The sequence below is a fragment of the Mustela lutreola genome, chromosome 4, assembly GCF_030435805.1.
Source record: "Mustela lutreola isolate mMusLut2 chromosome 4, mMusLut2.pri, whole genome shotgun sequence".
NCBI lineage: Eukaryota > Metazoa > Chordata > Mammalia > Carnivora > Mustelidae > Mustela > Mustela lutreola.
In genome coordinates this window covers 11,415,799-11,430,096 of record NC_081293.1, presented here as the reverse complement: position 1 = coordinate 11,430,096, position 14,298 = coordinate 11,415,799, and the positions used below count along the sequence as shown (strand labels likewise).

Here is a 14,298-nt window from a genome sequence, read left to right as displayed (position 1 = left end):
CGCTGTGTTTGTACAAACAGGAGTTGAAGATTTGGCGAACGGGCTGGAGAGGTCTGGCAGCAGATGGTGGGAGCAAGCGGCACTAGGGAATCGAGCCTGACTTGGGCTCTGCCGGGCTCTGCTCGCAAAGGGGCGAAGAGGGGCTACCTGGGCCGGCTGGGACAGCCCGGGCCAAGCAGGGTTTCCCTCACAGCCTCTCTACCCAAAAGAGACTTTCAAAAAGCACTTCTTTCCCCTTGCTGAAGTGTCAAGCCCGGAGTTAACAAGTCCAGGAAAGCGTAGGGCAGAGGAGAGGGTTCCAGTGTTATGGGAGGGTTCCAGACGGGTTATGGGAGAAGAGGACATGCCCCAACTCCATCATCGGCACAGGCCACGAGCCCATTCACCAGTGCCTTGCGCTGCCATGGGGACCCTGAGCAATTCTGCATTTATCTTTCTTCCAGACGAGATCTTGTTTCTGTCAAGATGAACTATTTATCTGTGTCGCATGAAATGTCACAGACTGTAGGCAACACCAAGACAAACCCACACACAAGAAATAACCCTCTGGGGTGCGCATACACAGCTCCCTAAATCTGGAGAGGCTGTCAGTGATGACTTCCCAGCCGTGAACTTACTCTTGACAAGTACTTAACCCAAAAGGCGCTTGACAGCCCACACCCCTGGGGCCCTCCGTTTGTCAGAGCAACTCACTGTCCAGCCGATTTGCCAAGGGAATCCGTGGACATACATGGCCCCTCCCCCAGAGGCTGGGCAAGGGCATAAAGGGTAACAGGTGGTTCTAGGTCTCACCTGGTGGCCTTAGACGATGTTTCATCAAACTACGAAATGCTCAAAGCATCCAGTGTTTAAGGACTCTTCTGCTCGTGTGTGTGTATGTGAACTAAAACTTCAAAGCTATTTGGTTTTTTATGTAAGATTAGTCATCATGCAAAACTCACTGGTCAAGCAGTTAATAAAATACACATATCCCACGGGAGGGTTTTGTACATTTCAGTCCTTACAGAAAACAAAGCAATTATAAATCCTGCACGGTCCTGAAAGAGAGGGAGCTCCTTCGCCTCTGAAAGCCGCCAGTCCTGCCAGCCCCTCGGCGGCTCATGTGTTGTAAATTCTCGAAGCCCTTTTAGCAGCAGTTTGGGCGTCCGGGGCATCTTCTTCCTCTTCCTCGGTTCGCTTGTGTTTCAAAAACAAGTCAGACTTCAAGAAGCGGCTGTAGCTGTCATACTTCATGAGGTTGAAGATCTAAAGGAGAAAAGGATAAAGGAATCTGAGGTTGAGGCTAATCGGACCGTGAGTCATTCTCTCAAATGTGTATCAAATTCCTATCGTGTGCCAAAGAGGGCAGCTACGTGCAAAACCCACAAAGCAAGTAAGTCTGGTGCCGGGCAAGGAAGATTTCTTGGGTGGTTTTGGTCATTAGGAGACAGACTCAGCAGAATATAATAGTTAGCCACACGAACGAAACTACCTCTATCTTCCTTGGAAGTACAAATGCACACAACACTGATTCACACCCTTGTATCAAGAGGTCCGTTACGAAACTCCACTCTGTTTGGTTAGATAACACAGATAGATAACAAATAGGGCTGTATTTCTCCAGAAACTTGAGATGGCGGAACAGAAACCATTCCTGTAGAGGGGGTGGTGACTGGAAAGGCCACCGTCCTCTCAGATGATGCCAACCTTGTTAAGAACCCCCACCCCAGAAGTCTGGCATCCAAAATCTCAAATTAGCCTGTTAGGATGCCAAGAAACAAAATGGGGCTACTTGAACGCAGGCCGGGGAGTGAAATGACAGTGTTAGCAAGGAGAGGCTCCGGGAACAGGCCCTAATTAAAGCAAGCAGCCGCTGGCTACGGCAGGCGGACCCCAGCACACTCACACAGCCCGGGACACTGCTCTGGGGAAGCGAGGACTCTCAGATACGAAGGGAGGACCCCCTCACGGAGCCTAACTCTCCTGGATTATCAGGCTGCGTCCTGCCCCGGCAGGTCCTCAGAGAACTGCCCCCTCTTCTTAGCCATGGTCCCTGTTTCCAGCCTCCCTCCCCTCCACTCCCACCAGATCCTTTGCCCCCCTCCTCCCTTGCCCTACGAAACCGGTGGAAAAAAAGAGAAGCATTTTCCGGCTGTTGCAGAATACAGTCTCTTGAGAAATCCTCCTTCTGTTTCTCTCTCTCAAACCTTTCAACTGAATTTTCAGGACATTCTGCAGAAGAAAAATCCACACCATGCACCCTGGTGTCTTTGCTTCCTGCACTGCGATGGGCTCAACAAGTGGGAAGTTCCAGGGCTGTCTAGAATGTCGCTCACTGCCAGGCGGGGTTATCAAGTGGGTGGTAAAACCCTGACATCGTTTAAATTCGACCTCTCCCAACACACACAAGCAAACTATTTTGAAAACTGAATGTCGGATAGAGCCGAAGAACTCAGAACGTCTGCCTGGGGGATGGGAGACCTGGAACCTTCTGCCTTTATACCTTCCTTTTCCTGAGACGGCTTCACCCACAGGAGAAGCGCCTGAATCACTCTGCTGCCGTCTGAGTCACTGCTCAGGGAAAGATTTAGGACTTTGTGTATTCCTTAAACTCTTGCACTGTGGCCTGCCCGTCCCCGGGGTGCCCTCCAGCCCTGCCTCGGATCTGCAGCTGTTCAGGAAGGACACGCCCCCGTGAGTCCCCACCTTGTGCCTCTCCGAGACCGTCACCTTTTATAGCAATCTTGCAATCTGAGACTGATGGGCTGACGTTTGGAGAAATCATTCACTTTAAAACAATAAAAAAAAAAAAAAACCCTCCCAGAAAACACAAAAATCAGAGTCAAGGGCAAGGCGGGGGATGAGGAATGCCATTATCGCTTGGCGGCCTCCCACAAGTGTGCCGTGCAGGTGGGACCGCCCCGAGGCACCTGCCTGATTCTGCTCTCCCGGGCACAGAGCTCCCAGGGGGCCCCCTGACGTGCCCGCCCTGGTGGTCTGGCTCGAGGCTCAGAGTGACTCACGAACGCCGCCTCGTGAGGACCCCTCCTGGCACCCAGCTCTGTACCCCCCTCCCACTCCAGGTCCGCAGCAGATGGGACCCAGCACTGCCAGCAGGATGCGGTTGGACCCAAGTGTCTCGTCTGAAGTCTCCGCGTGTGGGAGGATAGCATCCTGTTTGCCTGCCGTGCTCGGAGGCTCACCCTTCAGAGAAGAGAAGAAAAAAGCCCCCAGGGACGGAGCAGGCAGGGGACGGAGGCCAGGGCATCTCTTCGGCTGAGGGGGGCTGCTCTAGGGCAGGCAGGACTCGGCCTCCAGAAGATCCCCAGAGGCCACAGGCTCTCGGCACTCGATGGTGCCAGCGAACGCGAGGGGACAGGGCTACAAACTATTTAACAGGAGCATAAGGGCCACTCCCTGCCATGGGCAAGTGTGAAATGCCCAGGAAGGCTTTTGGGCTCAGGTTGCCTCTGGCAGGAGCCTTCGCCCGCCTCCTGGAGCTATGCAGTCACCAGGCAGTGGCCGCGGGCATCAGACCCCTGTAGGAGAAGGAACCACATTTTCCGAGGCTGCAAGCTGCCTAGCAGCTCATCCCTGCCCCCAGCAAAGGGTATCCTGGGCACTGGCCTCAGAGTGCACAGGAACAGGGGGCTCAAGTCCCAGCCCCCCCCCCCCATGGGGCTGCTGAGTGAAAACACCTGGAGGATAGAGAATGCTCCTAAAAATCCCTTCCCAGAAAGTGCCCAAAGGCAGTGTCTCCAGCTGTGGACCCCAGGCCCCAACCTCATTGGTCACAGAGCAAATGGCTGTGACTGGGGTCCTGTAAATCCTCACTCAATGAATGCACAGAAACTATCTAATGTGCAGCAACAGAGGGCTGACAACATGGGGGGGGCAGAGGAGGGGCAGGTACCATCCCTGCCGAGGGCACTTTCCAGCCCAGCACCAGGCCATGCACGGAGCATCCTCTCTGTCGAACCCTCACCGAGACCCTCTGACACCTGCTTGCAGAGAGAAGAGACAAGGCCTCAGAGACTCAGGGCTTTGCGCCACAGGCGGCACGTCTATCTACTGGGGCTGCTGTGAGACGTAACCCAGACTGCGGGGCTCAAACAACAGAAAGTTCTTTCCCACGGTTCTGGAGGCTGGGACTCTAAACCGAAGGAGTTGGCAGGGCGAGCGTCTTCTGAGGCCTCTCTCCCGGACTTATTCAGATGGCCCCAACTTGGGGTGGTTCAACTTACAATTTTTTGACTTTATACAACACACATTGAGTAGAAGGCGTACTTGGAACATTGAACTTTGGTCTTTCCCCGGGCAAGCGATAGGCGGTCTGACCCTTTCTGGTGATGCGGACCCGCCACCATGGGCACCAACGGCTCACGCTGACAACCATCCTACCTCCGTACAGCCGTTCTGTTTCCACTTCCAGTACAGTAATCCATAAACGACGTGAGATATCCAACACTTCATGTGTGAAATAGGCTTTGCGTTGGATGATTTCACCCAGCTGTGGGCTAATGTGTGTTGAGAGCACGTTCAGTGGGGCTAGGCTGAGCCATGTGGTTCGGTAGGTTAGATGTGTTTAATATCCTCTTTAACTTGCAGTATTTTCCACTTACTGTCAGGATGTAGCTCCATATTGAGTTGAGGAAGATGTGTCCATGGCCATCTTCCCCCTGTGTCCTTACATGGTCTTCCCTCTGTGTCTATGTCCTAAACTCTTCTTCTTAGAAAGAGACCAGTCATACTGGATTAGGGCCCACCCCCAATGACCTCATTTTACATTCAGTATCTCCTAAAAGGTCTTTAAACACAGTCACATTCTGAGGTCCTGGGGCTTGGGACTCTGACACCAGGTTTTGGAGAGGACACGGTCGGCAGCAACGCAAGAGAGATGGGCGGGATGCGGATGCTGGCCCCCTTGCCCCGAGCCCATACTCGGAACTGCTAGGCTGTCCCACCACTCAGCTGGCAGACCAGGAGGCAGTCACTGAAAATGAAGTCTGCGAAAGGAGTTAGACGTGAAAAGAATGCAACATGTGAATGTTACATGTCTAAACACTCAATTTTAAAAACGTGCTGAAATGAAAAACAATGATCCCAAACATGTTCCTCAAGAGTGTATCTGTGTAGGGGCGCCTGGGTGTTTCAGTGGGTTAAACCTCTGCCTTCGGCTCAGGTCATGATCTCAGGGTCCTGGGATCGAGCCCCCCATTGGGCTCTCTGCTCAGCAGGGAGCCTGCTTCCCCCTCTCTCTCCCCCTCCACTCTGCCTACTTGTGATCTCTCTCTCTCTCTCTGTGTCAAATAAATTAAAACCTTTAAAAAAAAAAAAAAAAAGGAGTGTATCTGTGGGGGCACCTGTCTGGCTCAGTTGGAAGAGTGTGTGACTCTTGAACTCGTGGTCATAAGCTTGAGCCCCATGTTGAGTGAAGAGATTACTTAAAAAAAAAAAATTTTTTTTAATGTATTTGTATGTGTAATGGGAAACAAATATCCCTAAAAGTCAGTGTGGTGGGTTGAATAGGGGACCCACAAAGTGTATGTCCACCGGGAACCTCAGAATGTGACCTTAGCTGGAATAGGGTTCGTTGAGGATCTCACGATGAGACCGTCTTCCAAGGAGCGGTGTCCTCCTGAGACAAGGAAAGGACACGGACAGACACAGAGAGACGAGGTCCCATGAAGGCAGAAGCCGTGATCAGAGCGAAGCAGCCGCCAGCTAAGGAACACGGGGACGCCAGCCCCCACCAGAAACCAGGAGGGAGCAGGGAAGCATTCTTCCGTAGAGCCCGCAGGGGGGGGGGGCACAGCCTTGCCAAAACCTCGATTTCAGACTTCTGGCCTCCTGAACTGAGAGAATGGATTTCTGTTGTTTTAAGCAACTCCGTTTAGAACCATTTGTTAAGACAGCCCTTGGAAACCAACAGTCGACTTCTTGATTTCCGCTCGCTCCTACCTGAGCACAGAAAATGGAATGGCTCTTGGCGTTCCAGAAGGTCCCTCTCTGATGAGGAGAACTGGCCTCACGGGGCCTGAACAGAGAGTATCACCTTCCAACACACCTCAAGTTGTCCTTGGGGGAGAGAAAGCAGGAGGTGGAGACAAATCGGGCTGGGGCTGGGGCCCCCGTGGGCAGACGGCATCCGAGCAGAGCGATGCAGCTGTCTGCAGCCTGCCGCGACGGTAAACTACCCAGCACCGCTGCGCTGGGCTCACGCCTGCAGGCAGCTGGAGGAGGAGCTCTCTGTGATCCGGGCAAAGGGAGCCCTCCTGCCCACGGGCATCGGTGGGCCAGGTCACGCCACCCAACCAAGGCCCCTCTGTCCCCAGGTCCCAGGGTGCTACTGATTAGCCTTGGCCTTTCTGCGAGGGAAAACATCCACGCGGTGCTCCAACTGGAGGTTGTTCCGAATCTGCTGTTCCGAGAAAGGACGCCCTTCCAGAAGCACCTTCGTCCGGGGAGAAGACAGGACACTTCACCAGGCTTGAAGGCCCCTCGGTGGGGATTTCATCACTGTCTGCAGCAGCACGTTTCAAAGCTAATCGTTGAACGCCGCTCAGACAGCAGGGGCATGGGAAGACCTCGGTGCGCATCCCCCCTCCTCTCCACACCCCTCTGCCATGTTACTTCAGCTGGATGCAAGGGGGAAATAAAGCCTTTAATGCAACAGGAAGTGCTTGTAGTGAGATTTTGTATTTGCTTCAAGAACCAGGGTCTTGAAAGAAGGCAGCAAGCGCCATGTCTAACTGCACCTTCTGGAACGCGCTCTCTGCCCACACACGCAGACCACAGACATGCTTTCCTACCCACGTGTACAGACAGAAAGCGTGAAGAAAGCAAGCTCCCTCCCTCTAGCCCTCAGGCCATGGAATGACGAGAGGCCGTGGGGCAGGGCACACACAGGGATGTCCATACCATGCAAGTTCAAGACCCCCTCCCTGTCTTCTGAGTGGGGTGCCACTCAGAAGGTCTGAGGGCGGCCGGCAGAGAGCAGCTCAGCTCAGCTCTTGTCCCAACCAACCAGGCTGTGGAAGTTTCTCTCCTGCTTCGGGACAGGCTGTCAGAGACGGACGCCAAGACGGGTAGGATCGAAGCTCCAGAAAGAAGGTGAGCATGGACCAAGAAGGAGCGCCCCCTGCTCAAGGGCGATACCCCTCACAGGCCCATGGGTCTGATGCTGTCCCATGGAACAGAGGGCACTTGGTCCACTTTTTCCTGGGGTCCATCACGCTCAAATCCCAAGCCCAAATGATGTGCTTTCTACGTGGAGAGAAAGTATTTTCTTTTGCTTTCTGCCAAGGAGGAGACTTAAAAGCACCACCCGACCTTCTTCCCCTAAATACCTTTCTAAAGGTATAAAAAAAAAAAACCTCAAAGTATTTCAAAGGCTGTCTTTCCTGCCCTCCTGAGGCAAACAGCTGTGGGAGATGCAGGGAGCCAACTTTTCTTCCATTTGAATGAAAACCCACAACCTGCCCTTTCGAGCTTTGTTCACTGGAAAATGCCAAATTGGGGACTGGATTTAATCCAGGGGCAGGTGTCAGCTGGCACCCACGAGACAGAGGCGCCAGGCCCAGCCATCACTGTGGACTTGGAGATCCAGGGCATGGGGGAGGGGGTGGACCCCGACCTGCCCCCGGAAGCATGGCAGCCCCTCCCCCCACGGCCAGGTCCTCACCCACCGGCCCACCCCTTCGTCTTGATGTCTAAAAAGGAAGTGTTTCTCTCTTCTTGGGTTCTGGGGAAATTCAAAGTAAAGACACTGCCAACAAGCGGCCGGACGCATGGTTCCTTTCTCTGTCAAGGATGTGGCTGGGAGCATTGACATCTCACTAAAGTCTTTTCTACTTTTTTTTTTTTTAAAGCATCAGAGGTTGAGAGCTTCCTTTCCTGTGGAGAAGGCCACCTCCCTCCTGCTTTCCCCAGACTAGACTTAGCACCAAGCCTGGGCGAGAGGGTCCTGGCAGCACTTGAAACCTGCTTTAGGTATAGGCACTGGCTCCCTCAGGAACATTCTCTTTCATGGCCCCAGGAAACCATGATTTCAAGGTGCCACGTGCAATGAACTTGACCCTCCCACTGCCTCTAGACTCCTCGTTGGCCCAGGGGGAGCCGACCTGGCTATTCTGTGGAATTCAGACCAGAGGATTCAGGGCGAGAAAGGTGTGTAAAATGGTGCGGAGACACTTCTAGGAGCAGAGTTGTGTTTTAAATCTTTTGACATGGCACGATCTCAAGTCACTGAGCAGATTTCAAGGCACACCATTCTTACCCCTTCAGGGAAGGGTCTGGAAGGATACGGAACACACGGGTGTTACTGCTAGGGAGAGGGAAGGCACGGCCTAAGGGGTTTTAACGCTTTGGTTCAGCCCCTCCTGGGTTATGTGAATTTTCTTTTCTTCTCAACAACAAACGTAGTTATTTAGCTACTAAAAATCATTTTCAGGAGCGCCCAGGAGGCTCGGCTGGTTAAGTGTCTGACTCTTGGTTTTGGCTCAGGTCATGATCTCAGGGTCGTGAGATGGAGCCCCATGTCGGGCTCTGCGCTCAACACGGAGTCTGCTTGAGATTCTCTCCTTCTGGTGCCCCACCCCCACTCGTGCTCTTTCTAAATTAATTAATTAAAATCTTTTTTAAAATTAATTTTTGAAATTAACCTGCTCAGGGGCGCCTGGGTGGCTCAGCCGTTAAGCATCGGCCTTTGGCTCAGGTCATGATCCCAGGGTCCTAGAATAGAGCCCCGCATCGGGCTCCCTGCTCAGGGGGGAGTCTGATTCTCCCTCTCCTACTCCCCCTGCTTGTGTTCCCTCTCTCACTGTGTCTCTGTCGAATAAATAAGTAAAATCTTTAAAAATTAAATTAAATGAACGTGCTCGGAATCCTAGGTGACACAGTAACGGGTTGCGCTCATGGCTCTTGCTGGCCAAGTGGACCCCTGGGCCGGCCTTCCTCCCTGGAGCTCACAGCCATGGGTCCAGCCCGCCGAGCCGACAAGCCCAGCAGGGACGGACGCTGTCATGTCTTGTACAAAGGAAAACATGTTAGGCTGCTGTGACCAATTCGTGTTGTAACTGACTTGGTACTTGAGGGACTGACAGGAATGTTCTAGAATCAGCTAGGCCAGCGGGACAGACGAGCCCGGCAGGGCCAGGGAGACAGATGTGGGAAAGGAGAAGGCAAGAGCCCTGGCAGGTCTTTCAGGGCCAAAGACGGGGCTGCTGTGAGGCCCGCGTGAAAGAAAGGTGGCGGCCCAGGCACGGAGGAGGACGGCAGGGCCAGGCGGCAAGGCGGAGGGTCAGGAGGACGGCCTGGCCCCCAGGAAGCCCCACGCCCACGCGGGTTCCCCTCGCCCAGCGTGGAGACCTCGGGCTAGTCGGGTCACCTGCCCCTGGGGTGAACTTTCTCACTTAAGAGCCGAGGCTCCGGGTCCCGGCTCTGGCTGCTTTCAGTTGGGGACGGAGGCTCGGGGAGGGTGAGGCACGGCCACTCTGCCACGGCTCCGGAAGTCCCATCAAGCCCAGGTTTCTCAACCTCAGCACCGTGGCCATTTGGGGCTGGATAATTCTGGGTCGTGCGGGGCTGTCCCATGTGTCCCATTTAGCAGCATCCTGGCTTCCACCCAAAGAGCCCGGTGGTACCCTCCGCCCACCCCCGTTGTGACAGCCAGAAAGCTCTCTCCAGACATTGCCCAGGATCCCCTGCAGGGGGGAGGCAGGGAGGAGCCAAATCGTCCCTGGTTAAGAACTACTGCACCAAGTTCAAGTTTATCTTCATGTGACATTCTAAAGGACACGCACAGCCCCACCCACAGAGGGTCCTGAGTAAACACACCGAGGATAACAAATGCATTTCGCCTCCCAAGTGTCTTATCATAACCTCCGTTTCACAAAACAGGAAGCTGACGCCCAGAGAGGGACTGCATCTTCCCCCAAGCCTCCCAGCTACCAAATTCTAAAGTCCAAGGAAAGGGGGAAATGTTGGGTCTAAGGGAAAAAGGATGTGGCTGGCAGGGAGCAACTTCGTAACATCAGGGCACTGACTTTGTAGACGGCGTCATGGTGCAGGTCCGAGGGGCAGCAGCGCCGGCCAAAAGCCCCATGGTACAGAGGTGGACACAGAGGTCACCCTAAGAAAAGGGAAGGCTGGACTGGGACGAGAGCCCCCACGTGCCCCTCCCAGCTAACCTGACATGCAGAGAAAATGACGGGAAGTCTGAGCTCAGCATCCAGGAAGTGATGGGCAGTGCGGGAGGGGACGAAGGCAGGTGTCAGGCCATCTGGGTACGAATGATGAGCCATGGTCAGGAGGCTGCAGGGTCACAGCTCGAACAGAGATGGCTCTGCACCGAGTCATCACCATCCTCTTGCACAGCTCGAGGCCCAAACCTTATTAGCCCGACTGGCACATTCTATAAATAGTTACCAATCAAAATCCTTGGAAATAAACTGCTTACCACAGCTTCAAGGCCTAACCCCAGCCAGTCCCTCCTGACTTAGTTTCTACCATCTTCCTCACTGACTATATAGTCCAGCCATACTGACCTCCTCTAGTAGATCCCCACCCCAGGGCCTTTGCACTTCCTGTTGCCTCTCCCTGGAAGGTCTTACCTGGCTTCCCCTTGCCACTCAGGTCTCAGTCACCTCCTCAGGGAGCCCTCCTTGACCACAAGATCCATAGTAGGCCCCTCCCAGTCACTCGTAGCCCACCACCTGCTGTATTTACTTCATAGCCTTTATCTTTTTTCTGTCTTTGTGGTTGGATGGCGGCTGATTTCCTCTCTGCACACACAGCTCCTAGCATGGTCCCTGGTACATAGTAGGCTCTCCATCAAGATGGTAACATAAGGGAGTGAATGAAAGAACAAATACCAGCAAACCAACCAGAACGGAAATAGACCTTCCAGCAGAGGGTTTTTAAAAGGGGGGGGAAAGAAAAGACACTGCAGGAAATTGCAGTTCATTGAAAAAACCAGTTCTTTGTAAGGTCGCCTCCTCCTTCCTGCTTCCCACAACTTAAATTTGTCCTTTGATTCTAGGCTAAGGTTCCAAGGAAACAGCCACAGTCCAAGACCAACCCCCACCCCCACGGCTGCCGCCCGCTCCTGGCCATCCCAGCATTGTGTTGAGCACACAATGTTTGCATGAACTGAGCTAAATCAGAGAAAGATCTCTCTACTTCCCTAAGTTTTCAAAGGGATGGAGTTTTAAGCCCCCAAACTTCTTTTAAGATGTCAAAATGTTGGGGCACCTGGGTTGATCAGTGGGTTAAAGCCTCTGCCTTCAGCTCAGGTCATGGTCCCGGGGTCCTGAGATCGAGCCCCATATGGGGCTCTCTACTCAGTGGGGAGCCTGCTTCCTCCTCTCACTCTGCCTGCTTCTCTGCCTGCTTGTGATCTCTGTCTGTCAAATAAATAAAATCTTTAAAAAAAATGTCAAAATGTTGGGGTGCCTGGGTGGCTCAGTCATTGGGTGTCTGCTTTGGCTCGGGTCATGATCCCAGGGTCCTGGGATCAAGCCCCACATCGGGCTCCCTGCTCAGTGGGAAGCCTGCTTCTCCCTTCCCCACTCACTTCCCTTGCTTGTGTTCCCTCTCTCACTGTGTCTCACTGTCAAATAAATAAATAAATAACCTTAATTTAAAAAAAAAAAAAAAGATGTCAAATGTCTAACACATCCTTCATAGAACACGCCGACCACAATTCTGGCCTGATGCTTTGGGGGATCAGACAAATGGTGTCATCGTCCCACGGCACAGGGATGCCCTTGGTGTAGTGCGTGGGGCTCAGGGCCCCCTCGGTGGCTCCAGATATCGCTACGGTTTCATATTCAGTTTCCTTTTTCTGCCTCCGCTCTGCCTGTCACTTGTTACTTCTTGCTGCCCATCCCTGCACAGCCTCCACCTGCATTTCCAGCTCGCCGTGACCTGAGATGCTGAGCCTGCCGGAACCGTGTGTACAGCAAGAATAAACAGGACTTGGATGAAGACCCAAGAAGCCCTGCTTCAAATCAGACGCACGGACAAGGGGTCTTCTAATTTACTGCTCACGGAGGATCTTCCCACCCTTCTAGGCTCTGGCTGTGAACTAATGTCCTGCCCTCCCCCCACCCCAGGAGGGTTGAGGCTCCCTGATGTCTCCCTGCTGGACGGGGAGCGAGAAGCAGGCGGCTGGACAAAGCCAGAGCCACCAAGTGGGGCAGAGCTTGAGTTAGGTGAATTCTCTTGGTTCTACATAGGTTCCTCCTGGCTTCAAACTCCTGCACTTAGAAAAACAGCGTCCTCCAGGGGCGTCTTTTGGGAGCAGAGAGCCACAGGCTGTGCTGAGCACACATTTTGATGGTCACCAGCAAGGCTTTTGAGGGGCAGAGTTTTCCCAAAGTGGAACAGAACGCAGAAGCCCTCCCCAGGGGCTCCCTGTGGCATCAGCTCGGATTCCAAATACCTTGTTTCCACCCTGTTGTGCCTTTGGAAGATGGTGCCTCTTTCTCCCTCTCAAATAAGTGAATTTTAGCAACAGGAGACACAAGTGCTTTCTTCACATTAAGCACTTTGAACTGCACTGTGGCACATGCGTACTTACAGGAAAGAGAAGGATGGAAAATCTAGAAGTCAAACATTATCCATGGCTTTTTTTCCAAGTACAGAATTATGAATTTTTTCATCTTTATACTTTTGATTTTCCAAGCTTCTTTTGTTAAGCATGTATGACTTTTTATAGTTAAATGAGGGTAATTTAAACAATATTTTTCTTTGGGGGTGATTCAGCCAGTTAAGCATTTGCCTTCCGCTCAGGTCACAGTCTTGGGGTCCTGGGATCGAGACCCGCATTGGGCTCTCTGCTCAGCAGGTATGTTGTTCTCCCACCCCCTCTGCATCTGCCCCTGCTTGTGTTCTCTCTGTCTGTCTCCCCCTCCTTCTCTCTCTCTCGAATGAATAAATAAAATCTTTTAAAAATATTTTTTTCTTTGTCGTTTAGAAAAAGATGGGCCTCTGTCCCTTGTGCCTGCTCCTTTCCGTCCCAGCAAAAACCCCCAGCGTCTGCGGCAAGTGGAGCGTGCCCGGCCACAGGGCTCCAGTCCACCCTGAGACGTGCTTCAGGCCCAACTGCAGGACATCTGGGTCCTTGGGAGCCCGAGGTCCCAGGGAGTGGAGTGATGTCAGTGGACTGCATTCCTCCCTACTACCTCGGCTTCTGCGGCCCTGGACGATGGGGTTGCCGGTATTCACCTGGCCTTTCCAGTCCCTCTGCTCCAGCTGCTTTGAAGAGCCATGAGGGGCCCCCACGGATCCAGGCTGTGGGCGTGGCAGAGAGTGCGTGGTCTTTGAAGGCAGGTGGACAAGAACACATCTGGCCTCCAGCACCTCCTGCTACCTGTGTGACTCTGTACTAACAAACCACTGAGTCTCCTTGAACCTTGCTTTTTGCATCACCAAAATGGGAGTAATAATAATGCACGCAGAAGATTAATGAGATGGGACAAGCCAAGCAGACATGAGACGCTGAAGGTACCCTGAACAATAAATACTGCTCTTAGTGAAAATATCCAGGACACAGGGGGTTCAGTCCAGGTTCTCAACCCTGCCTGTACTTTCAAGTTCCCTGGGAAATTTTAAAAGACTCTGAGGTCCATCGGACGCGAGCCCTACATGGGGCTCCACACTTGGCAGGGAATCTGCTTCTCCTTCTCCCTCTGCCCTTCCCCCACCCCAGCTCGATCTCTCTCTCTCTCTCTCTCAAATAAATAAATCTTTAGAAGAAAAAAAAAGACTCAGCGGTCCAGGTCGGGGCAAAGATCCTCATGCAGCTATGGACACAAGAAGTGCCTTTTCACCATCCATTCTACTTCCTTTCCAGCCACAAATCCATGTCCATGGCTTCCTTCCCATTGGCTCAAAACCACCGCCTCCAGGAAGCCCTCACCAAGTCACCCACACCCACTGGAATTCCTTCAACACCTAAACTTGGTTCAGGATTCAACTCACACGGAGTTTGCACTGCGCGCCCTGTCGCCGCCACGTCAACTTGAAAACATTCCCAAGCCACTTTTTGCCTTTGGATTTGGTGCCAATATACTTGTTTCCTAACCTGACGCTGAGTAAGGATGGATGCCGGCACAGGCTCCGGGCTCTCTACTCCAGACGATCCACAAAAGGCCAACCGAGGCACTGTACCGGTTCCCAGAGTGTGGTGTTAGGACCTGAAGCAGGAACTAGTTAGGAAGGCAAAGTCTCAGGCCACCCGGGAACCATCGCACTGGCAGATTAACTCTGGGGGTGAGGCCCAGCGTCTGTCTGATCAAGCCCTCCAGATGGGTC

The 14,298-nt window shown here is 53.1% G+C and overlaps 1 protein-coding gene across 2 annotated transcripts in view; it reads right to left on the bottom strand.

Annotated features, from left to right (window-relative positions):
* Positions 1–890: 890 nt before the first annotated feature.
* The window catches only part of RGS10 (regulator of G protein signaling 10), a 38,376-nt gene continuing 24,968 nt past the window's right edge, over positions 891–14,298 (bottom strand). For both annotated transcript variants that reach the window (XM_059173043.1, XM_059173044.1), the window contains exon 5: positions 891–1,245. In XM_059173043.1, coding sequence (XP_059029026.1) covers positions 1,099–1,245 — 147 coding nt within the window. In that variant the 3' untranslated portion in view covers positions 891–1,098. The remainder of the gene's footprint in view (positions 1,246–14,298) is intronic.